Raw genomic sequence first — 25,536 nt, 5'->3', positions numbered from 1 at the left:
AATTTACTGTAGTTTCCCATTGTTGTCGAAAACTATATCTGTTAAAGCGATATAAAGTCTATATCCAATGAACTGAAATCGAGTCATTTATTGGCTTTCATAGTTTCCCCTATAAACCGGTAGTTTCCCATTTTTGTTCGAAAAACGATCTTTGCTAAATCGATGTAAAGTGTACGTATGTGCACTGATCTGAAAGTGAGTCACACCCTTCCTGTTGTTTTTTTAAATAAACGATATATATTAATATATATAGAAATTTTACAAAAGAAAAAAGAAAAAAGTACACTGTACCAATATTTTACTTAGAACTAATGTTATCTTAGGTTCGATTACCTTTGCCAACATGGGTATCGCAATGATGGAACCGTCCCTGCCTATATGGATGTACGAGACAATGAACGCACCCGAATGGCAGCAAGGCAAGTATAGGAAGATAAACAGTATACAGAGTGTTAATACGGCATTGGAATTATATCACAGGTTACCGAGATTGTAACAACTTTATTTGAAGCTGACCAACAAAATATTTGAAGCAAAATTAGTTTGCGAACAGTGTGCTAATACATGTACATTGGTGATTGTTTTGTTCGGTTGTGTACTAATGCATTACTGAATACGTTCTAGTATTCATTTAGTACTTCAAGATTGCTCTCTCCTATATTTTAGATAACTAATGAAGAGCTGCTAAGTAAAGCATATCAACCCTGACAAATCTACTTCACGTACATTACAAAATCTATAACGCAATATTTTGATCTAGATATCCTCTGTTTGTAATATCAAAGCCGCCAGTTAGCCTTCTGTCCTTCATTTTAGGCTCCGATAATGTCACACTCTTATGGCCAATATACCATATCTAATAAACCATTAATTGACTCTTTGATTATCCATGTGCGCTATGTTCAACATTAAGCTTATTACAAATACCTGAAATAGGACATGCCACGTTTGTTAACTTGTATAATTTTGTGTTTATTTAATTTGATTTGATTGCATTTTTGTCTTTGATACACAAGAACGCTAGAAAATGAAAATCAATTTCGTAATGTTACCATATACCACGAGGTTAAGGGAGACAACTTCAGCCGCCTTCACAAATGTGTACAGTGTAACACTCTTTAAAAATGATCTGCTTTAAACAGGTTCCACAGAATGGATCCCCTAACATATAATGCTTCTTGACTATTTCACACATATGCATTTTTCTGTTTAAATTCTAAGAGAAGATTTCTTCATAAGTTGTTTCGTATTTGGATATTACAGAGTTATCTGCTCTTGCTTGTCGATATTGATTGTGACGTCATTATTTCTGGAGGAAAATTCGTTTTTCTGTTAACAAAATGACGTTGTTCTCGTAAATACATGACGTCACAATTGATACCTATACGCAGAGGCAGATAGATATATGCATATCACAGATAATAACAGAACCCATTTCCCGTCTCATATTTCACAGGTGCAGCATTTTTACCAGCTAGTATCTCATACCTAATCGGTACCAACATATTTGGTCCTCTAGCACACAAGATGGGGAGGTAAGTTCTGTCACATTATATTCATTGATTATAGTTCTCATTTCAATGAAACACCTTTCTTCGTATTGCGTAATTTCAAAATAATAATGTCTGTTATGAATACTTTTATAAATTATTTCATCGCTGTTTTGTATTAATATATATATCCATTGATGAATAAAGTCATACATACGCCACCCTTTCTCTGTAACGCGACTGTTTAGTGTAGATGTTTCAACTCGTGAGCTAAATTAAGCTTTTATCATATGCTGAATATACGAGGTACAATATCTCGTGGAAATCGTGCTAAATCTCTTATATAGAGCATACATATAAAAAGCACTGTATGTGAGAGATGAGAGGAGCTGAAAGCTAAAATCGTTCTTGAGACTTTTGTTTTGTTTCTGTACGGTTTATTTAAAAAAAATTCAAATCCGATTCAATTAAGAGCTCCGATAAATGAAAGGAAATTGTGCATATTATTTTATATTATGATGGAATAGTGATGAAATCATATAAAACTAATCATGCTTTATTATAAAATAAGCAGTTTTACAGTACATAAATATCGTATATATATAATCGTCTAAGTTATACAGGGTTGGCAGACACGCCAAAAGTCCGGTAAGACTAGTGGAATACAACGTCTATATTAGGTGTCGGTTTTCATTTGTCCATTTTGTATAAACAGATCTCACTAAAACAAGGTGAACTGGTGAAGGATATTTTATAGTTTCACTTTCGTCTTTATATACAAACTTTACCGTACAAAAACTAACTAGAAATCTAATAAAAATATTTTTTAACATTTATGTCGTTTTAAGTTTTTTTCTACAAAGTAAATAATATTTCATTTCAGGAAAAAAAACTTGATTTTGAAAATCTAATCTAATAAATTGTCGTTTCTTTATTGTTGGAAATTTACTTTTAAGAATGAAAATTAATACATATCGATATTCGTGGAATAGTTTACAAGGAACTGAATATAAAACCGGTTATGAATAGAAAATACAACGAATTATTTGTAATGCATGCTATGCTTTGAAATGGATGGAAAACAATGCAATGATAACTGCACTTTCTTGCTTCATTTCTATGATGAATCCAGTACTGTTAAGAGAATTTCAATTGAATTTCAAATCCGCGAAAGCTTTCTCTTCACTAAAATGCTTATACAGAAATCGCAAATGAACGTTGGTTTACAGTACTTTAACAGTACTATAATGTTCAGAAAACTTTTTTACACATTCAGCGTAAAGTGGAATAATTTTATTTCTGATCTGATCCTACGATTAAATTAAATACTTCACCCTATTGCGAATACATATACATGAAAATATTTCACTTTATTTTCAGATGGCTAAGTGCATGTATAGGAATGGTCATCATTGGAATATGTCTAATTGCGGTAAGTGAAGGGAATGAACTTTAATTAACTGTTATCAAAACGAATGTCTGCAAGTTAATAGTTATATTCACTGCCTTAAAACACCAACGTCATCCTCATACAACATTTATTTTCACTCTATTTATCGATGCATCTTTTTAAGGCAGACTTAATAAATATCGACACCAGTTGCCTTTTTAAGAATAGTATTATCATTTAGAGTCTATAAGGTATGTTTTATGCCAACAACAACTAAATGTTTGTAAATATACTAAAGTGGTATTGATGACATATAGTGTTGGTTGATTTTATATTTACAAAATCATTTTTTTCTGTTCGCAGATACCATTCTCAAAGAATATATTACATTTGATAGCACCTAACTTTGGACTAGGGTTCGCTATAGGTATGTATACACCACAATTTACTTTTTGGGAAAAAAAACCCGCAGCAAACGTGGTTTGATAGCATGTTTAAGAGAAAAAATGGATAACCCCAAAAATCTAGATATACTATCAGCAATCGGTATACGACAGTACAAACACATCGTTTATTTAATCAGACGACTGATAGAGGTTGTGTGGACTGGGGCGGAAAAAGTACAAGATGATAATCAAGCCGTCTGTCTGATTCGGTTACACTTCACGGTCCATGCTTCGTCATTTACAGTGATTGATATTGTTTTTATTAAGTTGAAAGGCACTATTGCTTTACAAAAATGGACATGGTGTCATAGATTCAACAGAGGAGGATATTTTTTGTTATACAAAAAAAATCAATTCTTAAAGCGTTTTTATCAATTGAAATCTTGATACGCTTATAGTAGATAAATAATATTTATTTCGAATATTGACCTTATAAGCCGTTACACAATGTAAAGCGACTTCAATTACATTGAAATCATCATTACTAGTGAAGTTAAAGCCTTTCGTGCCTGCCTTCAGAAGAATCCATTCCCTTATAAGTAAATATTTACTTACTCGATATCGTCATGTATCACATAACTTTGTATCGATCTTGTTTTATTTATTTTTCAAACTTCCCAAAATAAAAGTCATCAGCGGCCATGGCTTCCATATCAACTAACCCATCTGTTGTATATGTACTTTCTTACAAACGACCTAATGGAAGCTCATGAAATTTGTGTTATGAAATTTGTGTTAAAGAAGATACTTTTTTCAGAGTTCCTTGTCATATCCTGGTTCACTGACATTGTGATGTATTTGTATTCTATTCCAACAAGACATATTTTGCAGCCTTAACGTATTTATCTGACGCTTTAGCATTGCCCTTTTAAGTAAACCATTATTTTACATGTCCCTATCTTGTTGAAGAAATACAGTATCAAACATACAACAAATCGTGTTTAAATTTTGAGCATGTTGTACACGTGCATTCTATCTATACCTAAATGTGGTGGCCATTTAAACATGTTTGATACGTGCATGCTATATATACATAAGTATGGTGGACTGTTGAGCTTGTTTTGCACGTGCATTCTATATATACCTAGGTATGGTGAATATTTTAGCTTGTTTTACAAGTACATTCTATATTAACCTAGGTATGGTGAACATTTTAGCTTGATTTACACATGCATTCTATATTAACCTAGGTATGGTGAACATTTTAGCTTGTTTTACACGTGCATTCTATATATACCTAGGTATGGTGAACATTTTAGCTTGATTTACAAGTACATGTTATATTTACCGAGGTATGGTGAACATTTTAGCTTGTTTTACACGTTCATTCCATATATACCTATGTATGGCGGACATTTTAGTTTGATTTACACGTGCATTCTATATTAACCTAGGTATGGTGAACATTTTAGCTTGTTTTACACGTGCATTCTATATTAACCTAGGTATGGTGAACATTTTAGCTTGATTTACAAGTACATTTTATATTTACCGAGGTATGGTGGACATGTTAGCTTGTTTTACACGTGCATTCTATATATACCTAGGTATGGTGAACATTTTAGCTTGTTTTACACGTGCATTCTATATATACCTAGGTATGGTGGACATTTTAGCTTGTTTTACACGTACATTCTATATATACCTAGGTATGGTGGACATTTTAGCTTGTTTTACACGTGCATTCTATATATACCTAGGTATGGTGAACATTTTAGCTTGTTTTACACGTACATTTTATATATACCTAGGTATGGCGGACATTGTAGCTTGTTTTACATGTATATTCTATATAAACCTAGGTATGGTGGACATTTTAGCATGTTTTACACGGACATTCTATATATGCCTAGGTATGGTGGACTGTTGGCTTGATTTACTCGTGCAGTCTATATATACCCAGGTATGAATGACTGTTGGCTTGTTTTACACGTACATTCTGTATATACTTATTCATGGTGGACTGTTTTTTTGCACGTGCATTTTTATATATGTTTAGGTATGGTGGACTCCTCTATGATGCCACACATGGGTTACCTTGTAGACCTTCGGCACGTTTCCGTATATGGGAGTGTATACGCCATAGCGGATGTTGCCTTCTGTCTGGGATTCGCTGTCGGTAAGTATCAGTACCGTCAAACACATTAATATTTCTGTATCAAAGTTGTCCTCTCGGTTACCGTGCGTGTACTTAATTTTAACGATATTCTAATTTTAGTGCCTTCTTACGTCATTGTGCTTATGCAGTTACACCGTAAAATTTTACTGGCCATAAAAGTCAACTTAAACTAATTCAAATACGTGTACAATATTAATTGCTGCTGAAGCATCTGATTAAATGACATTTATTCAATAATGAAGTACCCGCACTGCCATTTTGTACAGTTTGTTTGATACAGTGTACGCACTCATATTTGCGCACTTACACAGTAGCTGCTTCAGACAGTATAGTACACCTAAACTCGTGGGTTTTTTTAACACAGCGCTAACATGTGAAATCGTTGTCTGGCCGTTCATGAAATTTTCTGCGTATATCGGTAAAGTACAATGTAGTATATAGCAAAAGCAGTTCGAAAAATACATAAATGAATACCTTGTGTCAAATAATTGTGTTTATTGAAATAGATATAAAACACGTTTAGGATTGAAAATAATTAAGTGGTAATTAAAACACATATTATTGTATGATTGATAGGTCCAGCTCTGTCCGGAACTATTGTGAAGGGGATCGGATTCCATTGGTAAGTCTATCCAGAGTAATACTTGTATCTATAAGTGTATCAAATTATCTATATCAGTTTGTATTTTAATTGCATCTTGCAAAAACAAACAAACACTCTAAATCCTGCAGATGTCACGTCTATTAGATAATATACCATACTTCAATAAAATCAATTATAACAAAACGATAAAAACATTACACAAGCTTATGAATTAAATCAGAAAAAATAATGGTATTAAGTGATATGTACTTTTTTGACACGTGTTTGCCGTCACATATTAAATTACGTTACATAATGGATTGGGTTTTCCATTGCAATGCGTATTTATCCATAATTGATTTAAATTTGCTACATATTGTTAAGGATTGTGTTACAAATATATCAATTTATGAGCTATGGATTCATTTTCACGGAATTTTTAGTTCGCTTCGGACAAAACATACGTAATCTATATGATTGTGATTTACACGGAAAACAAACCTCTATGTAAAAACGATACGATGATGCATGATTCAGTCAATTTTTGGTGTTAAAGGCCCACTTTTATTTTTTTTTTAAATGGGAACTTAAAACTAGATTGATGATTTAGTAGAATTGCAAGCGTGATTAGCTTACCGTTCATACTACACTTATCATCATACTGTTATGACCCTGAATAACAGAAATGAGAAACCAGCAGCTAAATTCAAAACACAATTTATTTGTATATACAATATTATACAGAGATAGTTTAGAAAATCTACGATAATTTAAAGTGTTACTTATCTGTATGCGAATGTCCTGGTATAATCCTTGATCATTCCAGGTTCCAAATAAACAATAATCACAAATCCACGAGGAAAATGAATATCCACAGATAATTTGTAAAGTTCCAGGCAATATGAATAAATCCACACAATGCGTTGTAACAATCCACAGATCAAGTCACAATAGCTCTCCCAATATGGCGTTGTACAATTCTTGATATGCCCAATTACAGGTTTCATTACAGTTCTGATTAGCCTTGAACAGCTGGAGTATATATAGCTAAACCCTAATTCAAGAATATTTGAGAACTTTCTCCTTCTAGAAATATCTAACTAAAAACAGTTAACGAAAAAACACACAGAACTTTCTGGAAATAGATCATTCTAGATCTCTACTTATAATCAACATGTTTACAAACATATTTATATATACGTGATAATATTCTAGAAAATTCTAAAACCTAAATTAATGATATTAACTGGGATATATTGATAATACAGCTATAGGAGTTATCTCCCTTATCTAATAATTACATGCATTTAGTGTCATACATAACAATATTCTAAATAATTTGATAAAAAATAAATAAATCAATTTATATTTATAACGCCGGCCGTCCTATGTTTCCCACCGTCCTCCTAATTACGCACGTTAGTTGAATACTACTGCGCCAGGGGCAAAACAGCGAGATGTATCTTTACTGTTAACATAGATTACGCAGGAAATCCTACATTTGTTTGTTGTTGTACCATCATCATATGTCATTATTTTCTGATGTAATTCTTTTTGGTTTTTTTTTTTTTTTAAGAAATTTACCTTTTTTGTTTCTGAAAGGTTGTGGGCCTTTAAATATCTCTTTGTAAAGTCCTTATATTGATATATACGTGTTTTACGTCATATTTTTCTGTACATCAACGACATTCGCTATGTTCATACTACTACATAACAATGTTTTACGTCACAGGTTGTTGTGGATTGTGGGTATAATAAATATACTCTATGCACCGTTGTTAATATTCATTCGTAACCCGCCAAGTAAAGAAGAGAAAATGGTAAGTATTTTACAATATATGTTTAACTTCAATAAAGCAAATTTTCATAATGTGCATTTACTTTACACGCCTCATATATTGAAAATAAGAGTTGCCTCCCGTTCCGCATGTTATAAATGAAATTCATGCACAATTGCTATTCATACTACTAAAATGTTATGTTATCAATATTTTGTTTGATTCTTCTTAAATTGGTCGATACTAAAAACGTTGGTGTCTATTTTAGAAATACCTCAACAAATGATGATCAAACTCCACCATTTATGAATAATTCGTCTGTTGTGATTTTGGATATTACAATTTCCATATTTGAACTGACAAGTTTTACATAATTTTACGTGTCCTAGGACGTGAAGCCCTTACCCATCAATCAATCACGTAATTTAACTTATATACCTAAAGCAAAATAGTAATTTTAACATTTTATCAATTTCTAAATATTTATTAATAACAAATGTTGATACATACTTTTCGACATCAGGTATATTCTATCTTAGTCTTCTCCATTTACAAGTAGCTACAAACAAATGATATATGCAATGTACACATGAAACATGGTGGAGTTGATAAAGGTAAGGGGAGGTAACTCCCTTATCTAGAGATAATTTATTTTTATGTATTTTAAAATCCTTTGTAGTCGCTGATCCTAAACGACCAGTGTCCTATCCAGTACGTGACCTACAACCAGACTACTAAGAGCAATCCTACGTCCGATGATGAGGATCCTTACTATGAAGACTACTGACAGTTATCTCCCTTACCTAGGTCTAATACATAGTCCCACCACATAGTTCCACATCACAGTTCCACAACATGCCAATGAAAAAATCACAACAAGCCCTGGATGAATATAACATGGTCCGTAACATCGGCGAAAAATAACAAATACCTAGCTCTCTGCGTTTAATGGAAATATTTATTCACATCTGACACAGTATCATGTTTGCAATCAGTAGGTATGGCATCACCCGTGTTGATTGGCTTATATACATATGATATTCAGTGGGCTTACCGTGAAACGCTTCGGAAACAGCCGACGAGATTGTCAATGGAAATCAAAGTCACACCCTGAAATATGAACAATGACAGTGATAATGTGGTATGCCAGAAAACGCACCAGAAGGACATGAAAGTACACTAACACGGCTTTTGTGTAACAATATGGACATTTTAATATATAGCGGAGTCCCACTGAAATCGATGTTTAGGGATATCAATGGCGCAATCCATGTAGAAAATAACGACCATTCGTCTATGCTGAATCTCATTGAATTGACTTAGATACGCTTGGATACGAATGTCTATGATGGTCACATGGGTGAGATGAACCCCCGGATTTACACCCTTAGATCTATGCTTGTATGATATGTTGTGATATCTTATACAATCGTATTGGTAATATTGTATATAGTATATGAGACTATGATGTGTATATTGTTGGAGTAGAATAACTACATGTCAGAGATATATTTTGTTAAAATGAAAAGTATGACACAGATTATTCATTGTACCTTCCTACAAACCCTATACTGTTAACGTGTATATTTTGGCGGAATCAAATTTCAGCGTAGAATTAGTTTTACATTGGTTAGCGCAATCATTAATGATTACTTAGTGCATTTGAAGTAGTTGTTATATCAATGTTATACAGAGTTACAAAGTTTCAAGTGCGAAAAGCGCTAAAATATCTTCACTACTAAAATTGACGTAAATTGGAAATTCCCTGTTTTTGCATCTATGATTTGATCTACCCCGTGAACATTCAGTTTTTGCATATTAAAGAGTTGGCTCCCTTGCGAGTAGGTATCCATTGTGACATCATTATTATGTGGACTCAATGCACATTGTTTTCTCCATAAAGTATGACGTTGCTCTCGCAAAAAAACATGACGTAACAATCAATACCTACCCGCAAGGACAGATAACTCTGTAATATGCAAATACAGAATATGGAACTATCAGTATCATTAAAGGTATTCCCCTGTGATAGCAGCATGCAATTGATTATGTTAGAAATTGTGAAAGTATTTTCTATCATTAAAATGTTATTATTCTTCGGTGGATGATACTTCCTACTGAAATATCAGCAATTTTCGTGGGTTTTATTTTCGTTATTGGTTATTGATTAATGAGTGTTGTATGCGTTATCAATCACGGAGTCAAGACCTCATGAAGATTGCGCAACACTGAAATTGGAACCCACGAAAATATCTAATTTCACAGAAAAGTTTTAACCAAATGAATATAGACGAATGTTGTAAATATCTATAGAAGACATTGTGACACAAATATTATGTATATCATGAAAGATAAAAGCGTCATTCTATTGCTTGTTGTTGATAAGCGAGCTATAAAGAGTATAATTAATTGTTTAAATGTACATTATACACATTGTGTTTCATCATATATAAATGTCATATCACCTCATAGATATTATCATATTAAATTGAAAATGTGCATTATAATATTTGTGATATTAGAATAAACACATTTTGTGAACTGCACATACGTACATAGTTTACACTGTAGCATATTTAGACACATCAATGTTCGACAATGACAAACATCAATCACATTCATTCCATCATGTTGGACAATTTCATAATTTTGTAACATTGTAACATGCACTATAAATTATTTATCATTTATTTTTCATTGTTATTTCTTCTTGTGTATATACATATTTTCTATACATTCAATGATATTCCGTGATGGGCATAAATGATGTGTTCGTCTTATGATAGCAAAAAAGATGCTTACAACCTTTTAAGATTAATTTGAATATATCACCATTTCTGATATCAGAAACAAAACAAGCTTACATTACATAATATTTGAAAATGTATTTCTTCTTTTGATATGCGATGATTTTCTGTGCCATCTTTCTCTTTGAAAAAAGCGTCGTGTACGTAGATGTGTATCCTTTAGCAATAAAATAAGCATTTCTTTCTTTAAAATTGTTGTAACTCCTATTAAACAACAAGCTATTGGGAACAAATCAACATATTGGACGTATTTGTGTTTTGTTTTATTTTATATTAAATGATTAAGCACGTTAGAAATGCATATTTCATTTGAACGACAAAATCGTTACGCAATTGTAGCAAGCGATAATGTGTTTTAAACAGATTTTGGATATACTTGTCATTATATTAAAGAAACTAACGATAAATGATTGCACATTTACACTGACTGATGTGGTGGATCAGAGAGATAACTTCACATTCATCAAGATAACTTTACATTTATCAGATTATATTAATTTGTTAAATGTCACGTTAACTACTCTGTACTTGATGTGTTTCCGAGCGTAAATTCATACTTTCGAAGAAAACGGCGTGAATTGCGCTCACAAAATAATGACGTAACAATCAGTACCTACCTGCAAGGGAGCTAACTCTGTATTTTGCAAAAACGAATGTTATTTCATTATAAGTAACTGATAGCGATAGTTTCTATTAAAATGAGTGTGATAGAATGTTGTTTTATTTTGAATATTGATTTTATCAACAATGATCTCAGACTGTCACTGTGATAGAAGTATACACGCAGGCAACGTAATCATTAAATCTCATCCATATTTACAGTATGCAAATCAACATGTTTCAGTCAAATATTATTGTAAACGGATCTGACTGTCAACTAACTTAACATTCGTTTTTCTTGGGTTTATATTTGATAACAATATCAGCATAGACAAGAGCTATTTAAGGGTATTGTGGTGTGGTTTTAGTAAAACAGATTGATTTAAATTGATATATTGTAAACAATATTTTAATAATACTTGCTTCAAACTATGCTGGTATGATATTACCTGAAATACCTATTGAATTAAAATCCCAAATGAAATAAAGTATTTTATGAATTAAACATTTTTAATTCGCGGGAATTCAGGACAAAATGTCTCTTGGGGTATTTGATTATTGTAACCAAACTGAAAGACAGACTTTAGTGCCAAATAGCATACCTTTCTTAATCCCATTGTTTCATATGAATCTTGCATGGCATGGTTGTCTTTTGTTGGTTAAAGAAACAATATTATCAATAGGTTTATATGAACTACAATTTGAAATATACATTACGAATTTATACATTAGTACCTATATTTTTTTCAGTTTCAATACAGGAAATATGTCCGAATTGTATTTACTTTATATTCTTTCATTTTATCTCACTTTTCATCATATAAAAATGTAACTTTTGTGATCTTTTGTCAGAAATATTTAATTTCTTGAAAGGTCATTTACTATAAGATGGAGTGAAGATTTCTTCTTCTCATTCCATTTAAATATAATAATAATCTAGACAACTATATTATATCAAACGAATTTTGTTTTGTTCACGCCATGGTGTAACAATGATGTAATTTCTGATAATATGAATATCAAACGAGAAGGCCCATCGATAAGAGTATTCATTAGATTTTTTTACAATAAAAGACCTATGATTAACTTGAATATTTCTTTTAGTAAAGAGCATCATGAAGAAATATTGATTGTGTCTACATTCATATATATCTTTGAACACAGAATTATAAATGTACTTTATATATGTAAGAATACGTATACGACAAGGTATTGTCGATTGATGTGCATCATCAGCAACATTGAAAATTAGTGTGTATATTACACATAAGCTATAAAGAGATTTCACTGTATACTGTTAACTAATTTTTGTGGGATACAAATTCTCGCGTTATTTCGCGAGAGCGTTCGAATGCTAATTCAAAAGTGTCGCGAATAATTACATAAAACGTATATATGTATACACGATTATCAGTAAGAACCGATAATCGCGAAGTTATGGATTCGCGAATATGTTTACACTTAAGGTTTACGCGAAAATATTGTATTAGCGAAAATAACGTTGTTTATATACCGTACATGAAATTTGAAATGTGTTCAAATCACCATCATATGTGTAGTTTGTATCAATCATTATCATTGCAACGTACCGCTAATATGTGTAAGCAGTATGTGTAGTGCGTGCTGAATGTTATTATATTATTAAAATCTTCATAAAAAAGCGTATAAAAATACTTGTACATTGTGCTAAACATGTGATCATGGCCTGCCATTGTGGTGGTTGTTATTAGTTATAATAGTTTGGTGATGGTGAGGTTATACGGAAGAAAGCGATGTTGAATGACTAATATGTTTTAGAGTGTATTGTCTCTGCTTTAGCAGTACAGATCTTGTATTGTACGCAATGTCAGGCATCTATAAAACAGTGTATATGTTTATAGATTAGACAAAGAGAAAAACAGATATTAAAGTGTAATTTGGCGCCGATGTGATTGTTGTTCTTTCATCATGTTGTCTTTTTAACAATACCGCCACATGCATTGCAGTACTTGGGTTTCAAAATCGTTGCATTGAAATATTTTCACATAAATTAAAAATATCTCGAAACAGACAACATTGACCTACTTTAAGTAATAAGTGATATCCATTACATTACCTATGTTAAAATATTGACTGAAGTCCAGTTTTAACTGATGCTTGTTTCGAGAAATCGGGACCAGGTAAGACTTTATCTTAATTTCATTGTGAGAACTGTTGAACTCTTTCTATAGTTTCATTTAAAAAACGTTCGTCCTATATCTTTGTACCTGTAATTGTCAACAGTCTTGCATAGCATCCAAAGAGGAATCTTTCTATCGGAAAAAGAATGTGTCTTTCTATCGCAATAAGACACGGGTATATCGCACTTGAAACGCAATGTCATCGCAACATTGGCACGATTGTATCATGCTAGCAATCTGCAGAAATGACGATTCGAAATGCAACAGGAAACCGATTGTTGTGCTCTATGATTTGCGATAGTGTTTATGCGATTCAATAACATTAAGTTGATTTACCTTCGCGTAATTGTCATTTACAATAGCGTAAGATATTCCAATTTCATTAAGTCACATGTTCGGTTCCCTTGATAGTTTGTGTCTTTGGCGACATGCTTCAGTGAGATAGAAAAGACAAGAGACACAACACGATTATATATAAAACCACGCAACCCACTGAATGCAGGGGAGGAAACTCTTTGATGATCCTGACTGTTCAGAGGACCATATACGCTCCAATCAACCAGCCAGCAAATAAACAAATCCGAGTTATCCCTCCTATTCCGTTGCCACCGGGTGAAAATCACAAGGTCGTGAAACATATTATAAATAGTGTTGAACCTAGTCCTTAAGGTCGATGTGATCGCTTTCTTTATATTATTAGATATTATTTTGTTAATTATAAGGATACAATTTACCTAAGGACACTGACATTACTATAAGTATGTGTAAGTTTTCACTAGTGGCTGGTATTCCTCGACAAAAGACAGAGATTGTTTTAGTTTTGATTGCCATTTAATGCCTTCTTTTAGGATAATGCCTGTCTATTCCGTTATTAATGCTTTATAAACATGATACGATGATGGATAGATTCAAATATGACTAAACATTACCACTGACAAAGAAAACATATAAACGATAATTTGATGCTGCAGTGTGGCTGTGATCTCATTGTTGTACGGTCAAACAAAGTAATGCGACTGTCTTTTATTTCAAACATGGTTCAGGTACATTTCTCCATCGATAAAGGACAAAAACCTTACATAAATCACAAACAAATCTTCACTTTTAAAATGTTTTATGTCTCATTCTTATCTCAAATGATTCTTTCCATATTATCATTTGATGTGTACAAAATGGCGAAATAACATGACATCACACAGAAATATTACAAGTACTATACATATGCTTTCTTCAGCATACATTTCCTTCTTTCTCTATGCCTAATACTCTTTATCATACCATTTGCGACCATAGACTTCTAAATTATCTGAAACTCTTGCAATAACGGATACTAAGAACATCGGTGTGTCAAGCATCCGCATATCAGTTACTCGATGAAATCGGATTTTTTTCATAATACCTTTCAATTGCTTTTGATGACTCCTGCATATTCTTGTTTGATTCTCGCCTGCGATTGTAATGTTCATTGTTTAAACTAATTATTAACCTTTCCTTTCATTAAGCGTTGTCATTCGAAGTAAAAAAAACATGTCGGAGACAAATGAAAAAGTCTGAATGCCAAAGATAAATGATGAAAATACAGATAATGGTACAGTAAGATGCCTGATGACACGCGACACATGGTATGGACTCTAAGATGGTGTGTAGTATATCCTCATATATGCACATATTTAGATATGTTATTTGTACAGTATATTACAATATACAGATGGACTCACACATAAATGATGGTGTTCTAGCGATAATATATCCTATGTGAATCAAGGTAAATGGTAACACATCACTGTCCCGCACTCAATTGTGTCAAAGCTCTAGCATATTATGGAAATGGAAAACTACTATTCCCTTCAAAACGGCCATTGTTCTTAAATGGTTGATTTAACATTACATTACATATGCTCTTCATTGGAAGATTTACGTAAAAGTAGATTCCACAAAGTTCGATGTGTCGCCCGCAACCATCAAATCTAATTTCCATATGCAAGTCTACAACACTTAAGTTTGCTTTGGACTCACGAAATATTAGTTTAATTTAGAAGTAGCTATCGAAACCTTTCAACACAAAAAGGGCAATCCAAAGCAAACAGACAAGGAACCTCTGCATATCTTTTAGATTAGAAGGTTCGAGTAACATAGTGAAGCAAATTTAAAATGAACACGCTTACAAGAATACATGTTATAATGAAGTAATTTTCAATCCCTGTCAATGTTCATATAATATATCTGTAATATATGTATAGCAAATTACATGTATGCTTATTACGAAGTGATTTTGTTGGTTCCCAGAGGTTCGATATAATCATGTTTAATTTTAATGTCATAACCTCTGTCTTCGACCTCGACAACACACATGTCGACATAATGATACTGCGAAACAAAACGAAAGCTTTAGACAGTTTTTTATCATCTGCGTATAATTCCATCGTCTTGCACATGCACGACAAAACATTAAATGTGGCAATGACATAAATTACCATTTAAATCACGTTGATTGTAACAGATATAAAGTATCACAGATTGATTCAGTAGATTGTTCCATGCCCCTTTTACAGAAGGTCACGTGACCACCATCGCTTTGTGTACAACAGGCCCTCCATATCCCTCTGTGAGAGCTGGCCACACGAATGAGAAGATATCCTGGTTTTGATTGTCACATGTATCTACACGAGTGTGAATGTTGGGATTGAATCTTCTAGAGTCATATGCTAGAAAATAGGGAGGGTTCTGAACTGCAAGTCCCCAAGCAACACGGACACAGGAAGTGACGTAATCCCGGAGGCCATCACATTCCTTTAGGCAGGGATAGTCAAACAGTGTGGCGTAGATTTGTGTACACACCTCCTGAAAAATCAATAATTGAATGGTTGATATACTTATTGATATATTAATTAATTTGGTTATTCATTAATTTCAGCTTTTGTCAATACTCATGAAAAAATATTTGAAAGATGTCCTGTCTTTGAAAACATAATGTATGTACAGATGTTTATAACAAATATAAACGCAACGTAAAAATTCCAAAAAAATCATTTGATCTTGATTACCTTAACGACGTCAGAGAGATCGAATCTGTCAGCAGTTGCGGAAAGGTACTGGCCTATCTGTCGATCCATTTGCTGCTGAACTGGATTTGGCGCATTGGACCGGATATCCGGATGGGGTAGATTTAACAGGTGACGTAGTTTTCCGCGCATTTCATGAACAGATTGTTGCGTTGCCCTAAAAGCTAGCTGTGTGTTATAAACAAATCAAATAATCACACAGTTGTAGAACAAATCATACAGATTTAATCCACACAAAAAAAAACTGACAGGTGGTATATCACCATGAATAGAATTAAGAAAGAATTTTTATTTTAATGGTACAACGGGCTAAAAATGACGAAAGCAATTCCTCCAAAGCAGTTGTCTATAGCAAGCGTAGTCTGATCAATCGGATTTAATTCTCTCTGTTTTAAAGGCATTATGATTGTCAGGGGACAATTGATTTTATTTAGTTCGTAAATGAAAATCATAAAAGTGGTGATATGAAATCTTTCGAAATTAATTTGTTTCTTGCTTGATTCAGAGACCATTCATTACATTTACTACACTATTTCTAAAAATTCCAACACTATGTTCAGAGCGATGACTCCAAGATTATAAACAAGCATGATCTTATATAAAATTTAGATTCAAAGGAAATAATAGAAACTTGCTATCTATATTAGAAATCGACCAGAGGGCCAAATTTACTATGGTGTGTTTCGGACATGTATCATCAACATTCGTATTTTACAAATGGTGAAATATTTGCTTCAATAAAATATCCAGTATTTCGTTTCGTTACACTTACCACTATGATAGAGAAGATGATTTTGTCTTTCAGAGCCGTGAGGTTGTCTAGTTGTTCCAGACGATTGAGCATGTGTAATGCGTCAATTCGTCCGTGAGAGTAAAGAGCTGCGTAGTGTCCGATCCATTCATGCGATTGCGCAAAGCCGTTTGCTGTTTCTCCATTTGACACGGGCGTTGCACTGGCAAGCCTGAAAACGGATATCTTTGTCATTTACATGTGTTTAATAAAAAACAACTTTTAAGATTTACAAGATCACAAATGCAACTTATTATTAAATATAATTGCATGTTCAAATTTAAGGGACTTTATGTGATTCGATTCCAATTGCCATCATTCAAACACATATATAAAATATTGTTCTTTTATTTTCGGACATAATTGATTTTCGATTAAATGAAGTGGGGCGGGCAGTAAGAATTTCCGACAAAATCATCACAAAATGTTGTCAATTTTACAATCGAGATTATTTTAAATTTGAATTTTGAAGGTAAACCTCACCGACAAATTCATTAGCCAACAAACATTGCATTGAAGACGCCTCGAAAATCAGCAGGAACAATGTTTTTTAAATTCTTATTGAAGAGGCGTCTTTACACAACTTAAAACATTTTACCCGGAAAACGATTGTTTTGTTGTGTTTAATGATGACATTGCTGGATGAAAAAGGCAATGTAAGATAGATTACACCAGCTGTCGAGTACAAAAGACACATTATGTTCACCTACTTGGTAGTTAGTTCTCGTTCTCTCTCCTGTAACCGTTCAATCAATCCAGTACTGTTCTGTAACTCTATCCGCAGATGATCCACCTCCCGTTCAAGCCTCTCGATTTCAAGTTTATGCCGATCAGGTTCATGGTTGCCGTTAATGACGACGTGATCCGAGTTTGACGATGTGTGGTTGGTGTCACCATTCAGTACAGGTATAACAGTATACTGTAGAGAATGTGGCACTAAGTTAGCATGGCCATTCCGGATTCCATTTAGATCTGGCTTTACCGGAAATGGACCAGATATTATCGACGGCCTCAGGCCTGCAATAAATATGAACCGTGTTATTAACAAGTTAGGCTGTGAGCATACAACATGAAACAATAATCAAATTACACAAAGCATATCTAGCGTTGCAAAAAACAACCAAATGCAGACTAGCAATGGTGCTTATATTATGATGATGAACTGGAAATGCTTCTTATCAAAGTGTGTTAAATTATCCGGAGAAAATAAGAATGAACAAGTCTTGCGAATTTCGGGACGAATAACAAAATATAATGTTAAGAATATAATGTAGTTCAGAAATGCATTTTAATTTAAAGACAAACGTAATTTTCGCATACATTTCTCTCTTTGGAATTTATAAAGCTGTGGTTCAGCCATTCATGGTGTAATATTATGGGAAATAAATGGTGTAAAGTCAAATGTAATGCTCAGCATTTCCCCCAAAAAATTATGGCTGGTCAATCGGTTTAGAATAAAGGCATATCCATTTTGGTATGTAAAGGTATCTTTACTTGGAAGCTGGTGTTGATAATTAAATCACTCGTGTCCATAACTTCGTCCTCTCTTTCATGCATTTAAACAAAACTGTACACGTCATACTTGATGCAAGGACAGGCAACTAAATAAGTTATAAGACTTAGTGAAAGAATGTTTTATCTGGTTAGCCTGTTAGTGAAAGAAGGTGCCAGAAAGTAAGTACTTCTAATTTATTTTCTAAATAGTAGAAAGTGCTAGAAAGTTAATTTGACTGGGTAATACATTGCAATTAGTGTGAGAATATTCTAGAAAGTAAGAGACTGTGAAATTGTTAAGTGAGGAAATGATTAAACATGTGCAAGTTAAAGAATGACTTACAGATTAGTAGATTAGATGTATTATGTATATTGTTAAAATGTAGGTTAGTCAATTGACCTACTGACCTGTATTTTTCCGTCCTGTACCATTCCGTAGACGACTTGTACTCCCACCTACAGGGTGTTTACATAGGTATCGTAAGTATAAATTATGAAAGCTTATGAATCTTGTACTGTATATACCAACATATTTTCGTGGAGAATTTATTTCACGTTTTGATGTCTATTTTTTTCACGACGATATATTTTGGAGATTTACTATTCTAATGTTATATTATAATTGTAAACTCCAATATTTATAGTATATTCGCGAATTCCAATTACCCGCGGATTACGCGAAATTTATTTCCATACGAAAATGCGTTGGTTCACAGTATATTATTGGATAGGCCAGCAACAAGTAATTACGATATATACACGTGTCTAATGTAACAGTACAATACCTATTTTTCTATCCCATAGCGAGCTATGATAACTATATACGAAACATCATGCTACTCAAATAACAAAAGAGGAAAAAGAAATATAGCGATAATGTAGGGTAATTGATGTACATGTACAATAAGGTTTACGGAATAAACTTCTAAATATTGAAACACGGCCAAGTGGGAATTGTAAATATTGGTTCAATAACATAACACAGAATGGTTTCTAAAAGATGACCGTCGTCAAAAGGCAATGTTATTAATATATCCGATTTCACAAATTCACCCTTTATCAATAATATTAAACAATATATAATGTAATCATTCACAAACCGCATATTGCAAAAATAGGGAGACCAACCTTAATTGAATCTGGCTGTTAATGAGACTTTAAACTTAATTAATCAAACAAAACCAAATCACAGAAAAAGGGAATAATTTATGGAAATAATGTGATATTCCTAATCATGAAAACATAATAAGATTCAAAAGCTAATTTTGATGCCAGATAGAGGTGATCTAGTGCTCTAGACTAGATAACCCACACAATAGTTCAGTACGACAATGCCTTTCTTTGATAATGTCTCCATCCTTCATTATTTTGAAAGTCTGTCGTTTATAGAGAACCAATGCCCAGTATAATGTAACGCAATACTTTAATGTACTCTTCTGGATTGTAAGTTGAAAGACAGAAAAATGCCCTTCAGAACTTAAAAGCATCCGAGGTCTCATGTAAGATACATCAATCAAGTTGATCAATGAACAATATAGAAGGTATTGTGCTTTTTAATTTGATATCATATTCTTATGATGGTGCACTATCGGATGGTAGGGCAGTTGTTCGTTATAACACAGTCGGATATTGCTAGAAACTAATTTTAATGACGAATAAAAGGTCGTATATTCAAGCTCATATCTACCATTGAAATCTTCGAACAAAAAGCTATTTAGTTCTAAAGAAAAAATACTATCTCCATTTTCGTTTCATTTTCGTTTGACAATAGAAGTAATTCCTGTGCGACAAAGCGGATTATATTATGATAATTGGTACGTAATTGGTCTTAAATTCGAAAAGATCGAAAACACATGAAAGACATTTCATTGTGAACTTGGACCACAGGTGAAATTTTACCTGCATTGACTGTAATAAAACTTGCTTATAAACATTCCTATACGCAGGTAATCAGCTTGTCGTAAAAATATTTGCATACCTGTTTAAATAAATTTTAAATACCTGGCTAACAGAATAGCTTCTACGTAATGGGTTACTTTGGCCATGTATATCCTAAACTTTAGATACAATGAATCCTTTACTTCGTCAGCGGTGTACCATAAAATGGAAAGGTGGTCTCAATGTTTAAACGCACTGTACGGTAATAAAATCAATTTAAAATGGATGTAAATGTCCCCACACGCTAACAGTTAGAAATAATGTTGATTATAGAGTAACAAAGTCGTAAATATAAACAACAATTGATCTGTCGATCAAGTGAGTCTGCAGTTTCTAGTTAAATCAATGCAGCGTTTAATCTATTTATTAGACATTCTAAATGTTTGATACCTTTGTGTTTAAAGTACTAGAATGCCTTTACATCTTGCAAACCATATGGCACGTTTGGAATATGAAAAGAAACAAGTTGTAGCCAATTTATAATGTTCATGTCAAAATAAATCACTGCCAAGTGAGAATAAGTGATTACAATATAAGGGCTTTATCATGGTACCGACTACATAATACTATTGCATGTATATATACTAAATGGAAAACTAGAGTTTGCAGTTGTTCTAAGACTTTATGTGAAATTTTGTCTAGCTTTTTACGAGTTATATTTGAATAACTGAAAAACTAAAAACTTAAAAACGATTTGGCAAATCATTGTTATGGTAGGGGAGCGTCTAGAAATGAATCCAGAATGGAAAGAAGAACTTGGTAAAAAAAATAATTTGTAAAAAGAACCGTTTTTCTGTCGAGAACCAGTGACCTATTAGCAGGAGGATATATAAAGTAGTCCATAACGCTCTCAATGCCAGTATTGATATTTGCTATATAAAACATACAGCAGATAATGAAACCGATTGGAGCATTGTCATTGAAATTTATGTGTAGAATTATTATTCAAAATTCAGCTGAAAAACATCACAGATGTAACCAGATATAGGAAAGTATATTTAATTGATGTCGATCACACATTTTACTTTCGAAAATCGTAAAAATGCATGTGACAATTGTATCACAAAGTCCGATACGAATGTTCGATATCACACTAACACTTATTTGATAGAAAATACTAAATATCTATCCTGTTATACTGAAGTGAAGCAGAAAACAAATACGATCTTAATGTCTTCACGCAAGGAAACAACAATCACTAGTGTGTCAAAAAGGCATAATGGTCAATATCAAGTATATTAGCATAACGATAGCATCAAATGAGTTGATGATAAGAAAAATAAGTCAAATTCACTATATTTAAATATTTAAGCAATATAACGATAATCCAATGCATAATGATTCTTTGAAAATTCACTATTATGGCCCAAACCTCCTTTTCTTTCTTTAGTCTAGCACGGGGTATAGAAAGCGGTGGACAATACGTTGGTATAACATCAAAAATGTAGGTATACCTGAGCGACAGGTATTGTTAGAGGTGTTTGGTCATGCGAGTTGATTAGATATATATTTACCTTAGACAGGTATTACAACTTCGAAATGTTGTCAAGTCACTATACCAAACTGATAAAATACCATTAGGATATAAATTCTGCAGAATATAGCATTCTTGGAAGTTTCGTTATTGTTACTCATTCACATTTTGACAAGTTGATACGTTTTCATCGCGATTTGATTATTGATTTGAGGCCAAGCTGACAAATTATCGATCTCTGATGTAAATGTATGTACATGTATATATCTTATATAAGGCCTCATTGTTTTGGATATCACTACGGGACCACCTAGAATTCATCAGCTTGAAAATCAATGTGCTTTGTGTCGCTCTATATGTTTTAACTAACTCTTGAATTCTGGCCAGCCCCTTCCTAAACAATATTCTGTACGTTTTTATAAGTGTATCTGTCACACAATTTCTAACAATTAATCCAAAACCTACAACGAAGGGGCGTGGGTATTTGAAAGTTTGATATATCCCCAGGTGTTTTCATCTCCGTATTGAAATCTTGATATCGGGACTGTATTGATGATAAAATTTAGAATATGCAATATGTTCTATATATGGACTTAGATATTATCATGGAAAGAGCATATCTAAATTATTTGTTTTTACTGTATGCATCAGCAGTAACATAATTAGTTATTTTATCGAAATCGTCATGAAAACATAAATGCAAGGATGTTTTAATATAACATCAGCATGCAACATCATGATTAAATATAGGTTTTTTTACTTTCGATTTAGGTACAGTATAGTAATAATAGCATTATCTGGAGTCACAGGAAATCAGCTGTACAGACCTGAGGTCTTCATTAACAGGTAAAAGGTTTTTTGTCCAGATTGTCATCCAAATGTAGGGATGTTTTGAATTAACAAAACGTTCAACATCATAACTAGATATCCATGTATGCCTTAGTTTAGATTCACGTGTACAGTGTTTTAACAATAGAGAGGTAAAGCAACCTTCAGTGTACGTGTATGGGTACGTGTAGGCTACACGTAGACATAAACGTTCACGTTATTTGTTAACGTCATGAAAACGACGTTTTATTACGTGTACGTGTATGAAGATATGTTATCTAGCTATGTTGAACAAAATAGTATCTCAAACAGAGATTTATGCTTACGTGTAACCGCCGCGCTACAAGTCATGGCTCCGTGTAGCAGATTCAAGGCAACATATAATGATGATGGCATACACGCTAAATTCCGGGGATTCCCCGTTTACACGTACCCGTACACGTACACGTAAGGTTACTTTTATAACCTTTCTATTAACATTAGAGTCACCTGTAATCGGTTTTACAGACCAAATGGTATCCAGGCCACTTATACATATTAGTAATACCATAAAACGTGAATTTTATGTATCATCGACCCGGAATTCAAATAAAAAAAATACCCTAATGTGGAATTTAAATTGATTTGATGGGACAAAAATCCGGACTTTAATACAGACTAATTAAGTTAACAGCACTTCTAAGTATGACTGGTGTATAGAAATCAATTGATATTCTGAAAAAATCGTATCACTGTACATATCTGACATAGGACTAAAGGGCCACATGCCGTGAGATTGAAATGTATGATAAATGTTCGTGACGATACAGCTTAAACAACTATAGATTATGCATTTAGAATATTATTTCAACACTTTTTCACATGCCCGGCATTCAGACCACGCTCTGTTAGACTTATAAATCGTAAATGCATGCCAATCTAGAAGATATAATGTGGATCGAATTACACAGATATGTTAACTATATCTTTTTACATGATTTCTTTAACATTGTCTTCTGGAATTTCACCTGTTGGAGTCTGTACTGTGTTTTTGCTATTTAATGCGTTTAATTAGAATATAATGGCGACGTCTGGCTCGGATCGCGTCTCGATCAAAACAACGTGTGTAAGTATCGATTAATGACTGTATCAATGTATCACAAAAAAACTGAGATCAACCGTTTGTGTATTCTGCGTCGCAGGGTTTCGACAACAGGGAGATGTAACAAAGGTGTCTTTGTCAAAACAAAACAAGTTTTTACATATATACAGTATTAAAATATCGGAAATACGTTTAGTCTTGATGTGGATGTAGTGTTGTTTTATTGATCTTATTTGATTCTCTTAAAATAAATCAATACATATATTAAATACTGAATTTACGTAAATTATGCAAGCGTTGAGGGTCTTGCTGTAAGTAGGATCTCAACAATAAACTCTTCTGCGTTCATGTTACGATTTTGTATAGACTAAAAAGTGTTACAAACAAAATATATCAGACACCATCTGAAGGCATCCATTGATGAACAATTCGATACTGTGAACGTTTTCGATATCGCATGAGTTTGCAGTTGTCCTTGCACAATATTTAGACAATATATTTAGACAATCTAGATTAACAATTTCATTTTCATAACACAACTTCAATGCCAGACAAAACTTAAAGCTTAAAATTATAAGTGCAACAGATTATAACGACAATTTTCTCGGTTTAACGAAGCCCATTTGCCTCTCTAGGTAAGCACGCCTTCATTAGCATTACATCTAACGAGAGGGAGACTTTGTAATTTTTTTTTTTGGGGGGGGGAATGTTGCAAAATTGAAATAAAGGATGAAGACGCACGATAGTTTCCCAAACTGATCCAAGTAATCAACCCAAAGTATTTAAGGAATATATGTTTATTTTGTTGAGGTTATGAGGGTATAATGATAATGAAGCACGTGTAAATTATGTAACCGTTACATAAAATGTACACGGGCTCCTTTATCATTATACCCTCATAACCTCAACAAAATAAACATATATTCCTTATATTTACAGTTTTTCAAGTAAATGAATATTATTTATCCCCGTGGCAGTTGCATATTTGTTATTAAAATATCCATATTTTTCTCTCCCGTCATCGTCAACGAATTCGATTGAACAGCTGCTTGGAATCGAGTCATACATATGTTCCCGCCAAAAGTGGAGTCATGACCCAACGTTGCTACGCCATCGACTATTCACGTAACAATAGAATCGCCGCGCATGTTGTGCTAACATTATACACTGATAATGATAATGCTAGAAAGCATGGTTATTGACTCCATGTCAGTGCAAACTGTAAATATTGTCTATTAAACATGAACTGTACAAATGCATGGGAATCTGTCTTTCTCCGATATGTTGATTTAGAATGTTCGTCTCTGGATATTTGTAGATTTTGTTCAGCTTTTATTGTGTTTACATCGGACATATACGAAAGGATTTTTAGCAGTAATTGGAATGGAAGAAACAATCTGATTTAAGGAAACGTTCATACCCGTTTGATGTTTTCATCGCACAGGAGAATAATTTATCCCAAATTTTATGGTTTTTACTGTAGCGCATAGGTATAAG

At 33.0% G+C, this 25,536-nt stretch overlaps 2 protein-coding genes across 3 annotated transcripts in view; one reads left to right on the top strand and one right to left on the bottom strand.

The window, feature by feature from the left end:
- Window positions 1–13,149, top strand: part of LOC138335293 (synaptic vesicular amine transporter-like) — a 51,654-nt gene extending 38,505 nt beyond the window's left edge. For both annotated transcript variants that reach the window (XM_069284314.1, XM_069284313.1), the window contains exons 9-16: window positions 324–419; window positions 1,457–1,535; window positions 2,871–2,922; window positions 3,244–3,307; window positions 5,326–5,445; window positions 6,022–6,067; window positions 7,761–7,848; window positions 8,486–13,149. In XM_069284314.1, coding sequence (XP_069140415.1) covers window positions 324–419; window positions 1,457–1,535; window positions 2,871–2,922; window positions 3,244–3,307; window positions 5,326–5,445; window positions 6,022–6,067; window positions 7,761–7,848; window positions 8,486–8,593 — 653 coding nt within the window. In that variant the 3' untranslated portion in view covers window positions 8,594–13,149. The remainder of the gene's footprint in view (window positions 1–323; window positions 420–1,456; window positions 1,536–2,870; window positions 2,923–3,243; window positions 3,308–5,325; window positions 5,446–6,021; window positions 6,068–7,760; window positions 7,849–8,485) is intronic.
- Window positions 13,150–14,469: 1,320 nt separating this feature from the next.
- The window catches only part of LOC138335292 (uncharacterized), a 28,312-nt gene continuing 17,245 nt past the window's right edge, over window positions 14,470–25,536 (bottom strand). The window contains exons 3-7 of the mRNA XM_069284312.1: window positions 19,127–19,174; window positions 17,935–18,241; window positions 17,207–17,396; window positions 16,417–16,602; window positions 14,470–16,213 (exon numbers count right to left, since the gene is read on the bottom strand). Of these exons, the coding sequence (XP_069140413.1) occupies window positions 15,929–16,213; window positions 16,417–16,602; window positions 17,207–17,396; window positions 17,935–18,241; window positions 19,127–19,174 (1,016 nt within the window). The 3' untranslated portion in view covers window positions 14,470–15,928. The remainder of the gene's footprint in view (window positions 16,214–16,416; window positions 16,603–17,206; window positions 17,397–17,934; window positions 18,242–19,126; window positions 19,175–25,536) is intronic.

This window comes from Argopecten irradians, chromosome 11 (genome assembly GCF_041381155.1).
Source record: "Argopecten irradians isolate NY chromosome 11, Ai_NY, whole genome shotgun sequence".
NCBI lineage: Eukaryota > Metazoa > Mollusca > Bivalvia > Pectinida > Pectinidae > Argopecten > Argopecten irradians.
This window is presented reverse-complemented; position numbering and strand designations above follow the sequence as displayed.